General features: G+C 42.4%; 1 protein-coding gene across 7 annotated transcripts in view; it reads right to left on the bottom strand.

Moving 5' to 3' along the window:
- The window catches only part of PRDM6 (PR/SET domain 6), a 147,700-nt gene that overhangs the window by 60,240 nt on the left and 65,202 nt on the right, over positions 1-22,258 (bottom strand). For all 7 annotated transcript variants that reach the window (XM_077344410.1, XM_077344411.1, XM_077344412.1 and 4 more), the window contains exon 4: positions 3,307-3,434. In XM_077344410.1, the coding sequence (XP_077200525.1) occupies positions 3,307-3,434 (128 nt within the window). The remainder of the gene's footprint in view (positions 1-3,306; positions 3,435-22,258) is intronic.

Below are 22,258 nucleotides of genomic sequence, written 5' to 3'. Positions count from 1 at the left end.
GGCCCAAAATTGCATCTAAAAATTTGCCGGCCTCCCTATCTGATCTTACCTTTACACCCTGGGGATTATTTTTCTGCCTACTATCCCCATCTTCGGTTAAGTATTTGACAGGAAATTAGTTTTAAATTTATAAAATGCTGTAATCTGCCCTAAGCCACCAAGGAAGGGTAAAATGGAAGTGTAAAAATAAATAAATACATAAAAATGTGGCAATCACAAGGCAGTTTATTTATAAGAATAAGTTCTTCATCTCTCAATACATCTATATTTAACATGGAATCTTCCTGCTATAATGATGATGGTGAGTCTTAGCATTTTAATAATGTTTTTAAGTGTCCAACATGCTTCATGTACCTTATTTTGTTTCAGTACTTGGAACTAGCTATGGCCATCTTTGTAGATAGATATTGTAAGGCAGGAGGGCAGGCCCCGGCATAGCAGCAGAAGGCAAAGGAGGTCCTGTGAGCATACTGGCCTCCTTGAAAGCCCGCTGCCAACTGCTGCCCATGGGTCTCGTGTGATTGTGAGATCCCAGCTGCGCATGCACGCAGGAGCCCACCACTTCCTTTTTTGCTGGGCTCCTCCATGCATTGCAATGGCCACCGTGTGCTGCAGGCCATGGCGGCATTTATCAGAAGAAGTACCTCTGATGTTATTCGATATACCCACAAAAAAATTCAATCTGTGTTTGAATACACTTCCACTGTCATTATACTATCTGTTATTGTGGGTTAGACAAATGTTCCAGTATTTTCAAGTTGAAATGCCAAAAACATTTTAAAGATGGATAATGTGTTGACACCTTGTTGAAGTCATTTTTTACTTTGTTTGGCATTCCTTCACCAATCCTTCCTTCCTAACCAAGGGGCTTTCCGCACCGGGATCCTTGTAGCAAATTGTTTGCTGAACGAAAAATCGCCATTTAAAATAGTGGAATTCGTCGTTATGCATACCTGACTTTGTAGTGGAATCCAGTTGCCTTTCTATCGTTTCCCACAGGCTTCCGGTCTCGGCAAAAATCACTAGAAAAGAAGCGCTATTGCTGAGCTCGTCCCGCCCCTGGCCATCAAGCAGCCAATGGGCGGCTGTTAGCATGCTCCCAAACAGCCCCTTTCCCTTTAAGAAAGGTTTTTTTTTAACACACCCGTTGCAACGAATATGCGTTGCTTCGTTGCAACGGAGAGACCCATCCAGCTGGCAGGTGTGTTTGAGCTGCCATTTCATCGTTGCCATGCTCCCCCCGAGTGAAAAAAAAAATCCCCCCCCTCACGGGCGCGATTTTCGGCCGAAAACAGTGTGAAAAACAAAGAAGAAGAAGAAGAGGAAGAGTTGGTTCTTATATGCCGCTTTTCCCTACCCGAAGGAGGCTCAAAGCGGCTTACAGTCGCCTTCCCATTCCTCCCCCACAACAGACACCCTGTGGGGTGGGTGAGGCTGAGAGAGCACTGATATCACTGCCCGGTCAGAACAGTTTTATCAGCGCCGTGGCGAGCCCAAGGTCACCCAGCTGGTTGCATGTGGGGGAGCGCAGAATCGAACCTGGCATGCCAGATTACAAGTCCGCACTCCTAACCACTACACCAAACTGGCTCTCCAAACTGGCTCTCCAAACTACACCAAACTGGAAAATACATCAGCAAACGGGCTTCTCTGTTGTTTGTGCTTAGTGACTAAACAGCTCTGGGGAGGGACTGAAGCCAGGGAAGCCTCTAAACGGAGGCTCACCGGTGCGTTGATCTCTGCTCGCTCGGAGAAAAAAAAATGGCGATCGCTTCACCGGAAGATCAGAGGAGAGAGCTAGGGGGAGGGACTTTGTAGAAACCACAACAATGGTAACTCACAGAACTTTCCCGCTAGTGTTGCAGATTGGTTGCAGGAGTGTAGCGCTTTCCAGAGGGTGAATCCACTTTTGGTGGCGCTTTTTGGAGGAGGCGCTTTTACAAGGAGGCGCTTTTTGCGGATCGGTTTCAGGTGTGTGGCAGATTGTCAACGACGTTGTGCATAATGGCAAAACTGTAGCGTTTTCAATTGGCAACCATTGTGTGATTTCGAAGGAGTGCGGAAAGCCTTCAAGTTTTGTTTGTTTGTCTGTTTGTTTCATTCATTCATAAATTCATTCATTCATTACATTTCTAGGCCGCCCCATTGCGCCTGGCCTCTCAGGGTGGTTCACAACTTTTATGTATACATGTTCTTATGTATTTAAGTGTTTTATATGTATATTAACTCTGTTTTCTAATTCTTTTAAAATTGTTTTAATGAGGTATGTTTAGGTGGGTTTATTGTAATGGTTATGTAATGTATTTTATTATATGTGTAAAAAATGTAGCTGCCTTGGAATGTGAGACATACTTTTGTAAATGCAGGACATGATTTTGTACATAAAATAAATAAAAATAATGATGCATTATGGAGCAAACAGTGTTTTTGTTACCCATGTTTGATAGCTAAAATTTAGCCTTGAAGAACACAACAATATATTTGGGTAAATATTTTTGCCCCATTACTTCCCATTAGTTGTGTTAAATGTTGGAAATAAAGAAGCTGTAAAATAGTTTAAGGCATTAAGGTAGTTTGAGACTGGTCTGATATGAGGCTAGGATAGCATATTCTGAGATGTGTCTTGAACATCTGTCTCAAGTATACATTTGTCTCAGAATGCACATTTTAACACACATTTTCACAATTTTCCAGTGATTTCTCTCCCTGTACCTTAAAAAAAATACAAGCAGTAATAATTAAACTGTGCGAGAGGTGGCAGTTGGTGTAGTTTCTCATAATTGCTGAATATGAAATCTGAAGGAGACAAGTCCCAACTCTGTATTGCATGCCCAGTTCCTAATAAATAAAACTATGAGGGCCGAATCCAAAACAACCCTTGCAAATGTATAGGGCAATAAAGAGTTTGCCTCAAGGTGCAACCTTCCCATCCTGTTATGCTTGCTGTTGCTAAGGTCCCAGCAGATCCCTGCAGTGAATATATATACAGAGAGATATTTATGGATATTGAGAGAGGGGGGGGATTTATTGTTTGGGTATGTTTCAGGGCACTATTGCTTTAAAAATGTTCTTGAACAGACATTCCAATTTTTGAACATTCAGTCCTGAATTTACAATTTGTAACCTTCTGTATATCTTAAATGCCAACTGTTACGATAAAATAAGCCATTCATAAGTTCTTTACAAGTGGCTTTGGACCCATGTACAAGCAGTTGAAGAAGAGATTGATAACACACATTTCTTCAAAACACTTTTCTTACAGTAAATAAACAGAGACATTTAAAAATAAATGGAAACATACTTTACCTATACTGGACTACTGTTAAGTTCTGTTCTCCACAGTGCCTTGCACATCGAATATACCTCATCCAGCTTGACTTACTAGGCTCCCCACCATCAATAAAGTGCTGTAGTGTCCCATCTTGATCATATATCTGTCCAAGAGGTCAGAAGGTCAAACATTTAGAATGAATCATCAGCAATCATTTTCACTGCTTTGCTGGTGTTTCTATGTGCCTATTCCAGAAATTTATTGCAATGAGATTTCACAGCTTATCGATGCTTAGAAATCCAAATGGAGCAAACAGGAATTTGGGAGGGATAAAAATGTATCATGCTTCACTTATCAAGCCAACCTTTCGTATATTTAACATACTTCTGTTGCATCAGAGATATAGCCATAGTTCCCTAATAATATTTAACCATTTTCAGACAGGCTAGGCTTAAATAATGAACTGTCAGATAAACAGGATTTAAAAAAAACTCTGGTCAAGAGCAGCACTAGAATGGCTGGATAAGAGTTAGTATTAGCTAAGCTAGTATTTGGCTGCTTCAGATGTCAGTTGCACCAAAACTCTTCTGCTAAGAGAATTGCCAGCAAATCTTTCTTAAAATGAGTTCTGGTATTCTAAAAAGGGAAGGAGTGTGAAGAGCATTACAGCCATTTCCAGAACACATGAAACCTGACTGGACACATGGAAATGACAACAGCAGATAGGATCTGTCTGGTTTGACAGAGTATATTATGTTGCGTTTTTAAACTCCTTTGTACGGTGATGGGAAGAATTCTCATAGAGGTCATTCATCTCCAGAGAAAGACTTGGTAGAAAGGTACACCAATTCTCCCTCTGATAGAATAAGCAATCAATATTTTTAAAAATGCTTTAAAATTAATAATAATGAAGGGACAAAAGTGCTTTTTAAAAATCCTCCTAAAGGACAGCATTTAAAAAAAAACCCAAGAATCCATTTAGAAGAATCTGTACTCCTTTAAATATGACATTATTTTAGGAGGTAAGAGAATCAAAGATTAAAGGGTACTGTATTTTTATCTAGCACCTTTTCTTTGGAGCTCTGCTCTTTTACCAAGGTTAAAGAATCAAATCTTTATGAGGTTCTGAATGTTTAATACTTTCTTTTTGTGACTTTCATTATTATTTTATATGTTTTCTGGTCTCACGGGAACTAGGAACAGAAGAGCTCAACAAGAAAACAAACAAAAAGCTAACTATTCTTGAGCACTCATTCTGCCTGAAAATAAGTATGAAGAAATGCACATCTCTGATTAAAGGAAAGATAAAACATTCTCTGTAGGTAGTCCCTTTAACATGTTTCTAACTGACCACAGCATCCATATTTGTGCAAAAACTACTTATGGAGCTCTTAGTTAGATAAAGCAAAATATCTATGGAATAAATAGGATGATGGCCCATCACTTTAAACAACATACAACTGGAAATGTTCAATACCATTTAATAATTAAAAAAACAGCTCTCAGCAGTTCTCTTTTATTTGCTGATAATGCCTTATTATTAATAAGTACACCCTAATATAATTTAACAAACTTTTAAAATATCTTTACTCATAGGTGTGGTGGCCTGAGACAGATATTTGGAAGCAGTAATACAACAATAGAGCCTCTTGTGGCGCAGAGTGATAAGGTAGCAGATATGCAGTCTGAAAGCTCTGCCCATGAGGCTGGGAGTTCAATCCCAGCAGCCGGCTCAAGGTTGACTCAGCCTTCCATCCTTACGAGGTCGGTAAAATGAGTACCCAGCTTGCTGGGGGGTAAACGGTAATGACTGGGGAAGACACTGGCAAACCACCCCGTATTGAGTCTGCCATGAAAACGCTAGAGGGTGTCACCCCAAGGGTCAGACATGCACAGGGGATACCTTTACCTTTAATACAACAATTTGGAGTGTGTAAATCCAACTGTCATTTGAAAAACATTCTTGCATCCATGGGAATGGCTACAACATCCCAGAGCAAGACTTCACATAGACTTTGCTGGTCCTGTTATAGGGGAAATGTTCTTAATAATAATGGATGTACATCCAAAGTAGACTGAAGTTCATGTAATGTCCTCTACTACAGCTGAAGCTACTTTTGGTAAACTCTGCCTTAACTTTTTCTACCTTTGGGTTACCTGAGATAATACTAAGTGATAAAAACCTCAGTTTATAGGCGTCATTTTCAGAGAATTCATGGAGGAAAACAGTTTCAAGAATACAAGAAAGATACCATTTCACCAAGCTTTTAACAGTTTAGCAGGCCCATACAGACTTTGGAGGATGGACTGAAAATTATGGGATGTGAAAGCATTGAAACTGAACTGGGATGATTTCTTTTCCAGTACGAGATCACACTACAAACTACTACAACAATGTTGCCAGCAGAATTTCTAATGGGCTGGAAGTTATGAACACGTTTAGACTCTTTATATCCTAATGAGAGCAGTAGGCAGCATAAACATCGGTGGGGGCACCGGCTCTTCCGCTTCATGGTATAAATAAAACAAAAAGCCCAGTGGCGGAATGCTCAGTCTGGGATCGAAACCCCGGATTGGGCCCTTGCCGCCAGACTGCTGAAAGAGGGGCTCCTCTGCCACTTGGTGCGGTTGTGAAGCACACAGCGCCTCCCGACATGCACACACCCCACCGGACATTCCTTGTAGGCGGTGACTCAGCCACCAACGCTTCGTTCCCTGCCTGGAGTCTGCTCTGCCGGCCCCTCTGATTGCGCCAAGCTTTGCCTTGAGGCTGGCCGCCCGCGGGGAAGAGCCGGTACCCCCACCGAGGCTGCAACAAACTCCAAGGTGGGCCTCTTCCCCTGCATGACTGCCATCTGCTCCCCGCCCCTCCAGCGGCCTGCCTCCCGCCCCCAGCCGCTAGCACCCACTGTATTTTCCCTACAGCGGGCCTTAAAGCTAGTCCTACTATAATTCTAATTGCGCCCCCAGCGGGCAAAAACACGGATGTGTGAAAGCTCCACGCATTCGCATTTGCACGGAGCTGCTGCGCGTGCATATTGCCACCGGGCTGCCCTCTCCATTTCGCCCCTGCTAGTGGTCCCCAGTCTTAAAAAGGTTGGGGGACGCTGCTCTAGACTGTACCATCGAACTAAAACTCTAATGCCTCTTTTAAAATTGTACTTTCCACTTTTGATGGTGTCTAGTTGTCTATTGCAATGCTGGGTCATTTAAGAGCTTTGGGGTTTTGATGGAGAAGCAAGTTAGTGCAAGTGCAGAAAGAATTCAGTCTTCCATCTTTATTTAGCCCAGAAGATGGACACATACTTTGACTTGAGATTTTGCCACATGGATCTGTGTTATGATTACTGTGATGCTAGAGTGTAATGCACTCTACATGTATCTTCTCTTAAAGTTAACTAGGAAAATCCAGTTGGTACACAACAACACAGCCTGATTACTATCAGGTTTAGGAAGAACGTTTGTGTTTCACCTGTTCTGCTTTACTCCATTGGTTCAGTTCAAGGTCCTGGTCATCACCTACAAAGCCCTTAATGCCCTTGAATTTACACACTTACAGGACCACTACTTCCGCTATCCTTCGTTAAGTCAAGCTCACTTATCCAAACAAAACCACCTGAAGGTACCACCCTGCAAATGGGTAAGATTGGCAGTTGCCCATTATAGCTTGCTAAGAAGAGGAACCAGGAGGAGAAGAAGGAGTTGGTTCTTATATGTCACTTTTCTCTACCAGGAGTCTCAAAGCGGCTTACAGTTGCCTCTCACCACAACAGACACCCTCTGAGACAGGTGAGGCTTAGAAAGCCCTGAAATCACTGCTCGGTCAGAACAGCTTTATCAGTGCTATGGCGAGCCCAAGGTCACCCCTCTGGCTGCATGTGAGGAAGCAGGAAATGAAACCCGGGTTGGCAAATTAGACATCTGTGCTCCTAACCACTAAGGTGGCTGTTTGTTGCTTGTGCTGTCTTCTAATTCTGCAGTCGTGGCCAAATTTCATTGTTTGTTGGATGTTTTATGCTGTTTGATTGCATTTTTAAACACAGTAATCTGATTGAAATGACTATATAAAAAGAAAAAGGCCATATATAAATTAAATAAATACAGAGAGTCTAAGCAACAGCTAGATCAAGGACTGCTATGGTTGGCCTGATCAAAAAGTGAGATTAGATAAGGTTTCCAGATGTTGCTTTACATGTGGTATACAATAAGATGGGGGTGATAGTAAGAAACAGGCATTTACTATACAAACCATGCACATAGAGATGCCACTAGAAATGAGTGGCATAAAATCCAATGTACATTTCCCCAGATCACATAATTGAAATCTACTCCTATACACAATGGCATACCTACCTTGGATTATACTTGTATATGTATCCCTTTTTACTTGACTTTTTCTGTTGTTGTTCACTTTGCAGTGTGTTTTAGTAAAGAAGCTCAAGTACAGCCTAATTGATTGGAATTTGATCTAGAAAGAATTGCTCACAAATTTGTACTGTCCTAAGATTGAAAACAAATTGAAGAGCCTAACAGAATTTTAACAGTTATTCCCAATTTAACATAAATTGAACATGGTATTGAAAACTAAGATCAATCCATGGGACAGTTTATTAATTAAATGAGTCCATGATTTAAAAAAATGATTTCAACCTTTACAATGGCTATTTTAAACCAGTCCAAAAGTTCAAATGCCATTGGACACAGGGCTCTTTCATATACCCTTGACCTTAATAAGAGAGAGAGAGTTCAGTCAGAAGAAGGGCTGCCTGAGAAGGAACTACCATATTAAGATAACTCATTCAGCTCCTTTGCTGCTGTGTTCAGCCTAAACCTCTCTGCTGCTGTTTTTTACACTTCCATTGAGTCTTTAAAAAGTTTCTCTTTTCACATAATATGACTGCTTGTGGGGGAGGGCCCAACAATTCATTCTGGGATAAAAAACAAAAGACATGATTTGTTCTGGAATTGTATACCGGTTAGAATAGGTATATAGTTGAAGGCAGTTAAATAGTTTGCCCAGTTCATCTGTTAGACCCATTTATCTGGGATAACAATTCCATCTAGGTATTTAACAAGAGAGACTTATTGCACAAGATGGCATATTCACGTAGTTTGGCTGGTAAAATATCTGTGGACTTGTAAATATCTTTCTCAATCTATATGCATAACATATTATAACAAAAGTTGTATTAGATTTAAACAAAGGTGGAGTAAAAATTGGTGGAAGTAATATTAACAATTTGAGATATGCAGATCACACCACATTAGTGGCAGAAAATACGAGACTTGAAATGACTCCTGATTCACTGGAGGAGAGTTTTCTGGATATTCTGAACCAAAAAGACAAATATTTATTATTTATTTATTACTGGATTTCTTACCTGCTGCTATAGAAAATCATCATCTTGTGGCAGATAACAATAAAAGATTAAAAACCCAGATACATAAAACCTTTAAAAATAATTAATCATTATTAAAATCAAACATACTTTGACAGCAAGATAATAATACCCCCATCTCCTCCCCTACCCTCCCACACCCCTCGGTGCTCACATTTCAGGGGTTCCAATTGATCTTATAGTTCTTAAATATTGTTCTTGATTGTGAAGGGACCCCTCAATCTTCCATGCCCTGTCCTCAACCAAAGACTTTGCAGAAAATAAGTAAGTTCTACATCAATCAAGACTTAACTCTACCTTGAACACATTTTCTAAGCCTTTCTACCATTCAGAAACTTCTGAAATACTCTTCAGGCTTCAAGAAACTCCAGAAGTTATGTCAGGAGGTCATACCTCCCAGCCATGCACCTGGAAGTTACATGTCACCAGAAGTGACATCACCTAAGACACTTCCACTGATGTGACATCATGGTCTGTCACCCCCACCCCCCAGTGCCGACTTTACTAGGCTGGGAAGGGGGCTGAGGCATGCATCCACTTCTCCATCACCCTTGCCATCTCCCTCCAAACACAGTTAATTTAAAATGAGAGGACTCACCTCTCTGGATTCTAGTTATTACTACATGTTTATGATCAGGCCTGCTCCCTTTTCCACCCCTTTCCAGTCTCATAATTGGCCTTTTGAGGAGTGGAGAGCAGGTAGATGTAGCCATATATGGTTATATCACCCATTTTTTTTTAAAAAAAAATTAAAAACTGGCCAACTCTTCTGGGACTGTCAAGAAACTCCAGGATTTCATGAAACCCCTGTTGAGAAAGCTTGCCCTAGAAGCTAAAATGATCAAACTGAGGATATTGTACTTTGGTCCCATTATGAAAAGACAAGACTCATTAGAAAAGTCAACAATGCTATGAAAAGTTGAAAGCAGTAGAAGGAGAAGGGGAAGACTCAACATGAAACAGATTGACTTGTCAAGGAAGGCATGACTCTCGGTTTGGAAGCCCTGAGTAAGGTTGTCAGTGATAGGACATTTTGGAGCTGATTTATTTATAAGGTTACAATAAGTCTAAAGGGACTTGACAGCACTTAACACAAATGTTTTATATTATCTTCATAGAATCACAGAGTTGGGACCTCCACCACCATCTATTTCACCCCCCTGCTCAGTGCAGGAATTTACAACTACCTGCTCACTCACAGTGACTCTAATTTCATGCCCAGCGATTACTCCCACCAAAAACTTCCAAAGAAGGAGAACAAACCACCACCTGAGGAAGCCTGTTCCACTGAAGAAGAACTGTTCTAACTGTCAGGAATTTCTTCTGGATGTTCAGACAAAAATCATTTTGAATTAATTTCAGCCCACTGGTTCTGTTCTGACCCTCTGGGGCAACAGAAAACAACTGTGCAACTTCTCTATGACAGCCCTTCAAGAACTTGAAGATTATTATCATATCACCTCTTAGTCATATTCTCTGCAGGCTAAACAGACTAAACTCGCTCACCCTTTCCTCATACGACTTGGTCTCTAAACCCCTCACTATCTTCATAGCTCTCCTCTGGACATGCTCCTGTTTCTCTACATCTTCATTCAGTTGTGGTGCCCAAAACTGAACACAGTACTCCAAGTGAGATCTTATTGGAGTGGAGTAAAATGGCAATATCACCGTGCGTGATCTGGACAGTATATTTCTTTTAAAACAGCCCAAAATTCAGTTTGGCTTTTAAGCCACTGAATCACTCTGCTGACTCATGTACAGTCTGCTAAGACCTCCAGATCCTTTTCACACATACTACTGCCAAGACAGGTTTCACCCATTCTATAGTGATACATTTGATTTTCCCTATCTAAATGCAGAGCTTTACATTTTTCACTATTGAAATTCATTTTATTTATTTTAGCCCAGTTTTTCAGCCTGTCAAGATCATCCTGTATCCTGATTCTGTCTTTTGGTATGTTTGCTACCCCTCCTAGTTTAGTATCATCTGCTACTTTAATAAGCATTCCTTCTATTCCTTATTACACCTGAAAGTTCTTTTAGTACACTTGGGTACAATTCATCTGGCCTATATAATTTGGTTTAGTTGAAAGGAACTAGGTGTTTATGGACTGCCCCTACAGTGATTTCCAAGGATCCTCTAAGTCAGTGGTCCCCAACCTGCGGGCCGCGGCCCGGTGCCGGGCTACGGCTCCCTCTCCCCGCCCCCCCCCCGCAGTAAAAAACTTCCCGGGCCGCAAGCTTGCGGCCCGGGAAGCTTCTTACTGCGGCAGGGCGGGGAGAGGGAATCGGGGCCGGGCCGCGCCCATGTGGGCGCGGCCTGATGCGGGGGCGCGGCCCGATGCAAGGGCGCGGCTCGATGTGCGGGTGCGGCTTGCGGGCGCGTGCCGATGCGGGGGGGCGGCCCGCGGGCACGGCCCGATGCGTGGGTGTGGCCCGCACGTGGGCCGCGGGCCGCGCCCCAATGCCCTACCGGTCCCCAACCTCAGAAAGGTTGGGGACCACTGCTCTAAGTGCCTGGTGGACCATTTGCTAGGGGCATGAATTAAAATAACTACAACTTACAAAAGAGACACAGTTTGCTGCTTGGCCATGGTACAAAAGCAATTCCCCCTGCAAGAAGTCAAATGAAAGTCAATGTGGTGGTGTGGTTAGAATGTTTGACTAGGATCTACCATGGAAATTTGCTGGGTGACCTTTGACAGCTCACATCCTTGGCCTAAATTACCTCACAGAATTATTGTGACAGTAAAATAGAGGGAGGAGAACAATGTAAGCCACAGTTAAAAACAGGATATAAATGAAGAAAAATGTAAAAAAAATAAGAAACTGTAATTGTTACTCTGCATATATTGCTAGTACTTTCACAAAACTTAAAAAGTTTTGGTCCTGGCAAGATCACAAGAGAGTATGATAGAAATTGCTTCCAATACACATGTGGAACACATGTCTGTCCATTGATATATTTGTGTTACTTTGTTATCAGCAGTCTTCAGATGTTAGTTTTTCATTTTAATTCTTTTTTTAAAAGATACCATATTGTATTGTTTCCCACTTTTTCATGAAAATGTTGAGCTGAAAAGCATTATATAAAATTATATTAAAAATAGATACCCAATAGAATTTAATCATGGAACTTATATAAACATATGAGATCCATGGGAGAGGCAGAGGGCATCCTGGTAAGCAAGCCAATTTCCCAAGTACTTGGCTTGCCAATAATAGCTTCAGACATTAGCAGCTGACATTTTATTATTGATTCAAATCAAGACTTCAGAAATGATGTTTTTACTTCTTTTCTCTAATGAGAGTTGAATTATTTTAATCCTGCTTAGATTCAAGACTAAGAATCTTCATTCTCATTCACCACCAGTTTGTTGACAGACATAATTTAAATGCAAAGCCTAGAATCCTGTATCGATTTACATGGATAATTGAACTTTATAGTTCAACTGGTTGCAGTATAGATACCTCAATATTCATATACAGTTCATTTCAACATTAATGCTTTTCTAATCCTTATCCATGGTTCCTATATATATTTGTGAAACAGCCTGGGGGGGGGGGACATGTCCAGTTGTCCAAGTTAGAATAGGGCCAATCAGGGTGCAGTTAGCAAAGCAAAGCTGGCTGTACCTTGATTGGCCCTGCCCCTGCAGCTCCCGCTCTCCATCCTTGGATTCTAGCCTCTTTGCTCTCAGACGCGCCTCAATGCCTGGAGCCAGCAGCAGGTAAGGGGAGAGGGCCCTGGGCAAAGAATTGTAGTGGAAGGCTTGCTAACGAGGGCCTCTTGGCCTGGTAAGTAGGGCCTGCTAACGAGGGTCGCTTGGCCTGCTAGGCTGGGCCTGCTAATGAGGGCCTCCCGGCCTGCTGACTGGCTGCTAAGGAGCAATATCCCAGCCCTGCTAATGAGCTGGCCAGCCCCTGCCCGCCCCACTTGATCTGTCTGCAAGCTGCGGCCCAAAGCCACCTTAAGCTGCCTGGCCAGAGGAGTGGACCCTTTCAAGGCCCGTTCTTACGAACGGGCTTTGAAGCTAGTAAATATTATAATTCTCAATTATACTTCTTGTTATATTGCATTACCCTGTGGGTATCAACTTGTTGGTCATTCCTGGCCCCAAGGAAGTTTGCCCAGCCTCAACCAGGGCCAGGGCCTTTTTGGTCCTGCCCCCAATATGGTGGAATGAGCTTCTGAAAGAGCTGAGGGCCCCACAGGATCTCTCTGTGTTCCACAAGGCTTGCAACAAAGAGCTCTTCCGCTAGGTCTATGGTTGAGGCCAGGGCATGGAAGATCAGATGGGCTACCTGGAAGACTCTGCCACCATGCCAGATTATCGCTGTCAGTAGCAGGCGTAGACCCCTTGGCACACTGAGGAGTAGCTGCTACAGACTGTGGGTTGTGCGTGATAGTTTTGCCACCAGGATTTAACGGGGACTTTAATGGGGATATTGTATTTTTTATGTGGGGTTTTACTTGTAACCCGCCACAAGAAGGCTTCCCATGAATATAAATATAAATATTTTTCTTCTTCTTCTTCTCATTATTATTATTAAATATGACAATTTAGGTGGTTGGGTGCTAATTTATTTATTCACTTTGTTATTTTGCTCAAACCAATTCTCATTAATTGCTAAACCAACCAGTTCATAATACATCATAGCTATCAATTTACAGTAATTTCAGAAGATAATCAGACCACAAGGGAGGGCCAAAAGCATTTTAACTTAAACAACAGCCATTTCCAACATTTCTGCCTTGCAGCTCCTTCTAAACATTGATATGTCACCTCCTTTATTTCCTTAGGTAGCCCATTGCATAGGCCTGGAGCTGACACACAGAAATCCCCTGTGAAGCCTAATATGGTTCCTGGGCAACATGTCTATTGAATGAAAGGGGGCAAGGAATTCAGATTATTTCCACAATGCAAAATGCTGGGTCAGAACAAGGAACTTCCATGTCCTCCAGTATGACTTGCATTCCAAAGCCAAAGTGCAACAAATACCAAGGGGATTTCCACACCCTTTAAAGAAAGTTAAATACTTACCTCTCATTGCTGTTATATTCCAGCCCCTCCATATGACATCGCCAACATGCAGCATCTGAGCAGTAAACGGCCAGCTACATCCTCCATTTTATAGCACTAGGTGAATCCCAAAAAGTGGATTCACCAACATACGTAGCGCTATCTAATGGAGAGCAGCCAGCAGCCCACCAGAAAGGTATGGAGGTTGAAATGCATAAAAGGCACCTGTCTTGTCCTGCTCTTGCTCCCACCCCTACATGTGCAGCCAGTAATGTTGCTAAAGTCAACACTTTCTCACTATAAGTGTAGCTAACTTGGGGCAATTGGCTGTTCAAATTTATGCATTTAAGAAAAAATTAGTGGGCATCGGTAGACCTGGCTTGAGTGACAGGTGGAAGAGAGCCACGTATAAATCACGTTGCTCCCTTCCACCATTTCCAGCAGCACTTGTGGAGGGGGAGAAGCGTGAAATGGCAGTGGAGAAGGGCAGGACAGCAAAAAAGGTTAGGAGGGGCCAGGAGGCATGATTTTATTTAGCGTTATGCCACTCAGCTGGTGTAACGCTATTTTTAACAATGTGCAGAAATGCCCCAAGTTGATAGGCTATATTTTCCCATTTCCTCACACTTCCATTTCATTAGTTTGACACACTATACTGATTGCTGAATTCTTTGTGCTCCTAGCTTAATTTATGTATATGGACATTGTAGTATGTGCGTGCACAGACACACATATAGCTGGATTATAATGATTATGTTGAAGCAGTAGCAGAAATGTGGAAGTTGTTTGCCACCTTCATTTATCAGAAACTACTGTACATTGCAAATATTAAAATACACTACACAAGAACATAAAGAAAGCCATACTAGGTCAGGCTAATGACCATCCAGCCCAGTATTCTGTCTCCACTAATGGCCATATTCAGAAAGTTTTAACAACATGGGCTGTTAATAGAGTCCCTGTAGTCTGTTACAAGTCACTTTGTTTAAAGTATTACAGTATTAGCAGCACCTTAAGTATTACGATGGATGCTCTTAACATCATGGGCAATAGCTGTTGATATTCCTTCTGTCTTCTACAAAATTGTCCAGTAGGTTTTCAAACTTTATTAAATGATTGGCAATTACTGCTTCTGGTGAAGAGTGTTCCAGAGGTCAATTGTGTACTGTGTAGAAAACTATAAATTGAGTTCATTGTCTAGGGAAATTGAGTAGACCAAAAAAAGGAAGTAATGATTTAAAAGTGAGAGAAACTGTCCAAAAGAAAAAGCTTCTGAACACTAAGCAGGCTTCATAGTAGCGGTCTAGTATGCATAAGAACAACATATGCCAAGTTCTATTAGAAGTTGCTATACAATGCTTTTACTACAGTGAAGTCAGTGGGCTCAGAAGGGTATGTCTTCTTAACTCCATACTTTAAATTCTGTAAACATTTATTGGCATCATAGGCAACAAAATATTTCCAGGAACAGACTGCAGTGGTCAAGGCTTAGCTGCAGCAAGAAGTCAATGGATGTGAGACTGGGTCTTAGGGGAAATATAGCCTATACTAGTGATCCCCAACCTGTGGGCTGCGGACCACATGTGGTCCTTCGACTAATTGGAGGTGGGCCCTGAAGGACGCCTCCCCCCCCCGGCCCTTTACTTTATCCCCCCCGGCCCTTTACAACACACTTCGGGTGTCATTGTCTCCCATCACTCCCAGATGGGACTATCTTGTTGCAGAGAAACAAGCTCAGGGTTCCCATAGATTTGTCATTGTCATGAGTTAAAATTTCCATGAAAATAAAATGTTCCTTATGTTCACTGTTGTGGCGTGTCTGTATCTTATTTTGAAGGGATGTTTAAACATTACCATAGCGATCAGAGAACGTTAGGGCAGTGGTTGAGAGTAGAGGAGTAAACTACCCCCCCACCGGGCCTCAGTAAAAGGCGTTGAGTGGTCCCCGGTGATAAAAAGGTTGGGGACCACTGGTCTATACCATGCTATCTCTGGACCTGTTTTAATTTTAAGGGGAAAAAGGAGATTGAGCCTCTTCAGTGAATGACTGTGTTGGTACTATTTTGTTACAACTTTGTGTTTGTAATGCTTTTCCTGTAGATGTATAATTCCTGACAATATCGTAACGGCAAAGGTCTATCAATTACTATAAGCCACAATGGCTAAACAGAGCCTTTTCAGGGATGTCTCTTTGGACTTTCATCAGAAGAGCTGCTGCTGATCCTTCCTGCTTCCCTGGCTGTTGTTGAATGAGCAGGAAGGAGATTGTGTGTATAGGCATTGTGTGTATGGTGGACTGTATGACATTATACCTTGATGATGTCCTTCCCAACCCTGTCCTCCCAGGTTCCAACACCAAAATTTCCAGGGATTTCCTAGCCCAGAGCTGGCAGCCAGGAGTTACATTACATACATGTAAGTATAACTACAGACCAATTTATGTGAACTAATGTCAACATTAGTGAACAGATGTCAACAATGGTAAAGCGTGACATAATGGACAGGGGGGAGGCGTGGACAGCGGTGTAGTGGTAGGCAGCACCGGGCAGCACCGAACATCCCCCGTCCTTTCTGTGGCATTCTTTCCACAGGCTCCACAGGGCCACCCCCCTGGGCCGCCTGCCCCTGCCTGGTGCCGCTATTGCGCCTTTGCTTCCAACACCTCTGCCCAGCGCCCCTGAGGCGGCCAAGGGCCAGGGAGGAGGAGAAGCGCCACTGGAGCCGGAGCACCCAGGCAAGGAGGTGATGGCAACCCCTACAGCAGGAAGGGGTGGGAAGGGAAGGGGCTTGACCTGGCACCCACGACCCCTGCCAGGTCTGCCCAAGGTGCCAGGCTCCATCCCCGCTAGAAAGGGAAGGGAAGGGAGAGGGCACAGCCGAGATACTGTCAGGCGGCCAGTGCCAGGGCATACCTGCTGTGGGGCATAGAGGAAGTGGTTGAGGGCAGGCAGCTGGGTGCCAAGGGGCAGGTCACGGCAGAAGGCATAGAGCAGCGGGCGGCTGGGCTCCGGGAAGCTGGTGCTGCTGAAGGGGTCCGTGTCATCCACGAACTGCACGCAGCAGGCCAGCAGAGGCCCCACCATGGCACAGCCATACACCCCCACCCCCAACGAGCTCTCAAGCAGCTGCACGCCTGGACTCAGGCAGCCAGGCAGGCAGGCGGGCAAGCATGGCGTGTTGGCCTTCGGGGCTCGTGGCTGGGCAGCTGGGTCAGGGCAGCAGGGCCTGGGTACTGGGGGCATCTGGGGCTGGCTCCCCCATGCTCTGCAGGCAGCCAAGGCAGCTGCTACTGCTTCTGGGAAGCCGGCCCACATGCCCTGCCTGCCACCTCCAGCGGGCGCATGCACGGGGGGGGGGGGGGCGGAGAAAGGCCAGGGCAGGTGGGACATCTTAAAAATGCCGCGGGATGTGGTACAAATTCTTTAAAGTCAGGACAGTCCCACCAATAGCGGGATGTCTGGTCACCATAACTAAGTAGTCTATTGAATCCTGCACTAAAAAAAATTCCTTCATAATTAATAGCACAAATATTTGAAGCAAACATTTTGAAAGCTGCATTCATGTTTTTTGTCATAAAAGAGTAACTTGTATTTCTCTGAAATGTGTTTTGAGAGAACGAAACACTTAAAAGCCCTTTCTAGCATTTTAAAATTGCCAGAATACCAAGTTCCCAAGATGATAATTAAATGTTTAAGTAGTAAAACCTATGATAAATTATGCTTGTGCTTCCCTGTAAAACAAATGAATGATTGTAAAAAAATGAAGATATATTTTCATACTGATAAATGCTTGTAGCACACCAATCCTTCACATTCACTAGATTTTAGAAATAGAACATGAGCATGAGCATGTTTCATTTACAGCTAGAGTTGAAATTCTTTTCTTTTTTTTTTTGAGGACCAAAGTTGCCATTTTAAAAAATCAGAATTTCCCCCTCTGTTATGTTTGCTTCTAGAAGGAGAATCTGCTCCACTGCTGTTTAGGGCAGGCTACTTATGGCGAAGTGTCTGTGATGTTCCTTAAGGTTTTTTTGAAGATTAGAATGCTAAAATGAGTACTTGCTCAAGTCACAGAAGCCCTAAAAAGGTCCAAACAACATCTGGCCTATCTTACTTATCTTTAAGAAAGGCAGAGACTATCAATACAAAGTGGACTATCAATCAATCTGTGGTCTTCTTCAGACATTCTTTGTCAGACTTCAGAGAAAGACTTTGGAGAATTAGCTTTCCATTATCAGGATCTAATCTGTGATCAGAACAAACCACTGAACTTTTTACTTGGCAAAAATGTATACACCGGGGAGAATCAAATCCTGACAGTTCATTCATTTTTCTTCCTCGTGTAACCAGATGATGTTTGACTAGTGAGACCTACCCTCTTTGATCTTATAGTCTTTTGAGAGTGATCTGCTGGGGGGGGGGATATTTCTGCATCCAGCTGTTAAAATGTGACATGTTTGCCATTTTTCAGTGTCCTGGCTTAGTGCCACCTTTCAGGCTGAGTTTCAGATTTATCTCCCTCTTTCCTTAGTAATGATATCCACAATGCATCCGACACCAAAAAGGAAAGTACAAGTAATCCTTTATCTCTATACATGAACTATACTACAAACATTAACACGTGGTCCTCTTGTGAGAATTTACTAACTGGGATATTTTTTTAAAAATGAAAACATAATTGTTTTGAACATGTCACACTTAATGACATACCAAACTATTACATCTCTTCTACCTAAGAAAATGAACTTCACATTAGTTCTGATTATAGTAACTGAACTGTGAAGTGAAGCCTGTGTAAACTCAGTTTACAAATGAAACGAGTTTGGATGTTATTAAGACTGCTTCATGTGTACTTGAGTCTGCATTAAAAAAAATGGCTCCAGTTCAACAGAACCCAGTTCTGTTTAAATTAAGACAAACTTCTCATGAAAGCTTTAATAAACATTTAGGTTTAAGTAATCAAGAAAACCTGTATCTTCTCATATTTATTAAGTGCAATTTTTAGAGTTATAAAAACTTCTGTCACAAGTTGTGTATACTGTAAATTAAGGATAGGCCACATCAGTATGGTGTTTTCTCATCCATTGAGGTTGATGAGACACAACATGTTCCAATGTCTCCCTTAGTTCTAGCCCTGTGTCTTCCCTTTGGCCTCTTTATTTATTCATATTAATAAAGAGCATTATTAAGTAGACTCTAGCATATTTATCATGCTGTAATTTATCTTACAGTACAAAGAACAAATTGGAATAGCTGCATTTGTACATGTCACACTGATAAAATGCAAACACTGGAAAACAATTCAAAAGCACTCTAGGGCAGAGTCTGCACTTACTTTCTTTATTCCATTGTCAATCCTGTTGAATTCAGATCGCTTTGAACTCAGGTCTTCCTCTCCCCCCTCCTCCCCATTGAAACAGGAAAATCTTCTGCACGTGGTTAGGGAGGCTCAGAAGGTGGGGGGGAGCTCTTTCTTTTCTTGAAGGGGGGGAGAAGCCAAGCAGGGAGCCTCTTTCTTTTCTTGGAGGGGAGGAGGAGAGGATCAAAAAAGGCAGAGGAGGGAGGAAAAATCCAGGACCGACAGAAGTTGAGAGAAGTTAGGGGCTTCTCCTTTAAGGCTAGCATGTCACATGACCAGGTATAGCCTATCAGAGGTTTCTTTATTCAGGATTAACAGCAATCTCAGATATGACACAATAAAGGTAGGGTCACTCCGGAATCAATCCTTCTTGCTGCAGAAGGAAAATTAAAATTGCCCAAAATCCAAACTGAAATCGAATTCTGTGTAGAGTGCAGGGACTGAATCGATCTGGGGTTGGAATAAAAGCTCCATGCAGTTTACACCTAGGTAAAAAAGCACCTATTATTTTTAAAATACCAAGGCTAAATGGGCTGTTTCTTATTCTGAAGACTAAAGCATCATTTTCTTGCCAAAAAATGGGGGGGGGGAGAGCAGAATTGGGGGTGTTCTCAGAGATGAGATCTAAAAATGACAAAAGTAATAATGTGTAATGATGTGGCTCGTTTTTCTTTTATTTATAATATACGTAATTAATTGCAGTGTTGTTTACATTTCAGATTAGATAAATATATACTTTTTAAAGGCTAGTGAAGAAAAATTGTAGGATCATGGGATTCCCATGCTCTAGTGTCTTTTACTCCTAGTAACTGTTCACAAATTGAGCATAATCGGTTTTTTAAATGGAGATACTGTGCACTACAGGACATTATGATACAGTCTGTAGGTGGCTTACTCCTTTATAGAAGAGACAAAGAAAGTAACTTAGAATAGTATACATGTTGAGATTATTTAGTGATACAGTTTTCACTATACTACTCCTATTGTTTCATGAATTAATGCTAATATCCTTCATTAAATCATCAACTCTAATTTGCTATTCTTTTTCATTACATTCCCAGTATCAGCCAGTTAAATTAATCTACATTTTACCTTTCATGTCCTATCATCATCATCATCATCATCATCATCATCATCATCATCATCATCATCATTATTATTATTATTATTATTATTTATTCAGACTTTTAGCCTACCATTCCCTATAAAGGCTCATGGCGGGTTACAACAATATAGAACCCCAGAAAACCCCCCAATAAAAATACAACATATAATTAAAACAAATTTCTAAGATGTTCAGAACAGCGGACTAACATACCAACTCACCCACTCTCTGCCAAGGGGGCAGGGGACATTAATCAATAACCCACCACAGATTGACCCTGGGGGGTCCAGTTCTCCCTGGTGTGCTGGCCTCAACCATAAACCTGACAGAATGCTACTGTCTCTTGAAGAGGTGGGAAATCGTAATTTGCTTATAATTCTTAGAATTGGAAGGTACCTCCTGGGTCATCTTGTCCAACCCCCTGAACTACACAGGACACTCACAACCCTATCATTCATCCACTGTTACCTGCCACCCTCTTGAACCTCCACAAAATCAGCCTCTCTGTCAGATGGCTATCCAACCTCTGCTTAAAATTTTCCAAAGATGGAGAACCCACCACCTCCCAAGGAAGCCTGTTCCACTGAGAAACTGCTCAAACTTCGGGATATTCTTCAGGATGTTTAGATGGAATTTCTTTTGAATTAATTTCATCCTATTTATTTATTTATTATTGTATTTATATACCACCCTCCCTGAAGGCTCATGAAACAAGAAACAATATAGGGAACTCCATTTGTAGTAATAACAAGGTGATAATAATAACATTAACAAAATAACAACAATAATATTAAAGAATGGTGGAAACTGCAAAGAGCATCAGTTCAATTCATACTGAGGCCAGGTGGATTGGGGGAATTTGTAGTGCTCATTATAGGAGGGATGCTTGGAGGCCAATGGGAAGTGGTGGTTTAGGTTGACCTCAACCAAATGCCTGGTGGAGGAGCTCCCTTTTGCAGGCCCTGCAAAACTGTTCAAATTGATCAGGGCCCTGATCTCCTCTAGGAGCTTGTTCCACCAGATGGGGGCCAGGATGGAGAAAGCTCTGGTCCTGGCTGAGGTCAAGTGGTCTTCCTTGGGGCCAGGGACCACCAAGAGATTGGAGATGGAAGAGCACAAGGCTCTTTGAAGAGCGTAGGTGGAGAAGCGATCCCTCAGGTATACTGGGTCCATATTGTGTGTGGCCTTAAAGGTGATAACCAAAACCTTAAGCCTGATCCAGAATTTACTGGAAGCCAGTGCAGCTGCTGGAGGATCATCTGGATTTGGGACCTCCAAGGTGTTGCTGTGAGGACCTTGGCAGCTGTGTTCTGGATCAGTTGTAGTTTCTGGATTAAGGATAAGGGCAGGCCAGCATAGAGTGAGTTGCAGAAGTCCAGTCTAGAGAAGACCGTCATGTGGATTATTGTGGCTAGATGGTCTAGGGGCAAGTAGGGCACTAGTAGTTTGACTTGGCAAAGGTGGTTCTGGTCCGTCCCTCTGGGGCAAGAGAGAACAACTCTGCTCTATCCTCTATATGGCAGCCTTTTAAATACTTGAAGATGCTTATCTGATCCCCTCTCAGTCGTTTTCTCCCCCAGGTTAAACAGACCAAGCTCCCCCAACCTTTCCTCATTCGTCTTGGTCTCCAAACCCCTCAACATTTTTGTTGCCCTTCTCTGGACATTCTCCAGTTTGTCTACATCCCTCTTCAAGTGTGGTCCCCAAAACTGAACACAGTACTCCAAGTGAGACCAAACCAGAGTGGAGCAGATGTTCCGTGATCTGGACACAGTACTCCAGTTGATAAAGCCCAAAATCCTACTTGCCTTTTTAGCCACCAAGTCACACTGCTGATTTGTGTTCAATGTATGGTCTACTAAGACTCCTAGATCCTTTTCACATATAATACTGCCAAGACAAGTCTCCCCAAGTCTCTTAGCACCATATTGTTTAAGGTGACCAGATTGTCCCACTTTTGGATGGACAATACTATTTTTGTGTTCTATGCATTCTATGAAACTTTTTGTTGCTCCATATAGAACAGATTTTTAATCAAGACCCCCCCCCCCCCCGGTCAATGGTGTCCCGCTTTACCAATGTTAAAATCTGGTCACCTTAA

Source organism: Paroedura picta, chromosome 7 (assembly GCF_049243985.1).
Source record: "Paroedura picta isolate Pp20150507F chromosome 7, Ppicta_v3.0, whole genome shotgun sequence".
In the NCBI taxonomy this organism is placed as follows: domain Eukaryota; kingdom Metazoa; phylum Chordata; class Lepidosauria; order Squamata; family Gekkonidae; genus Paroedura; species Paroedura picta.
Note: the sequence above shows the minus strand (reverse complement) of the source record. Positions and strands in the feature narration are given on the sequence as shown.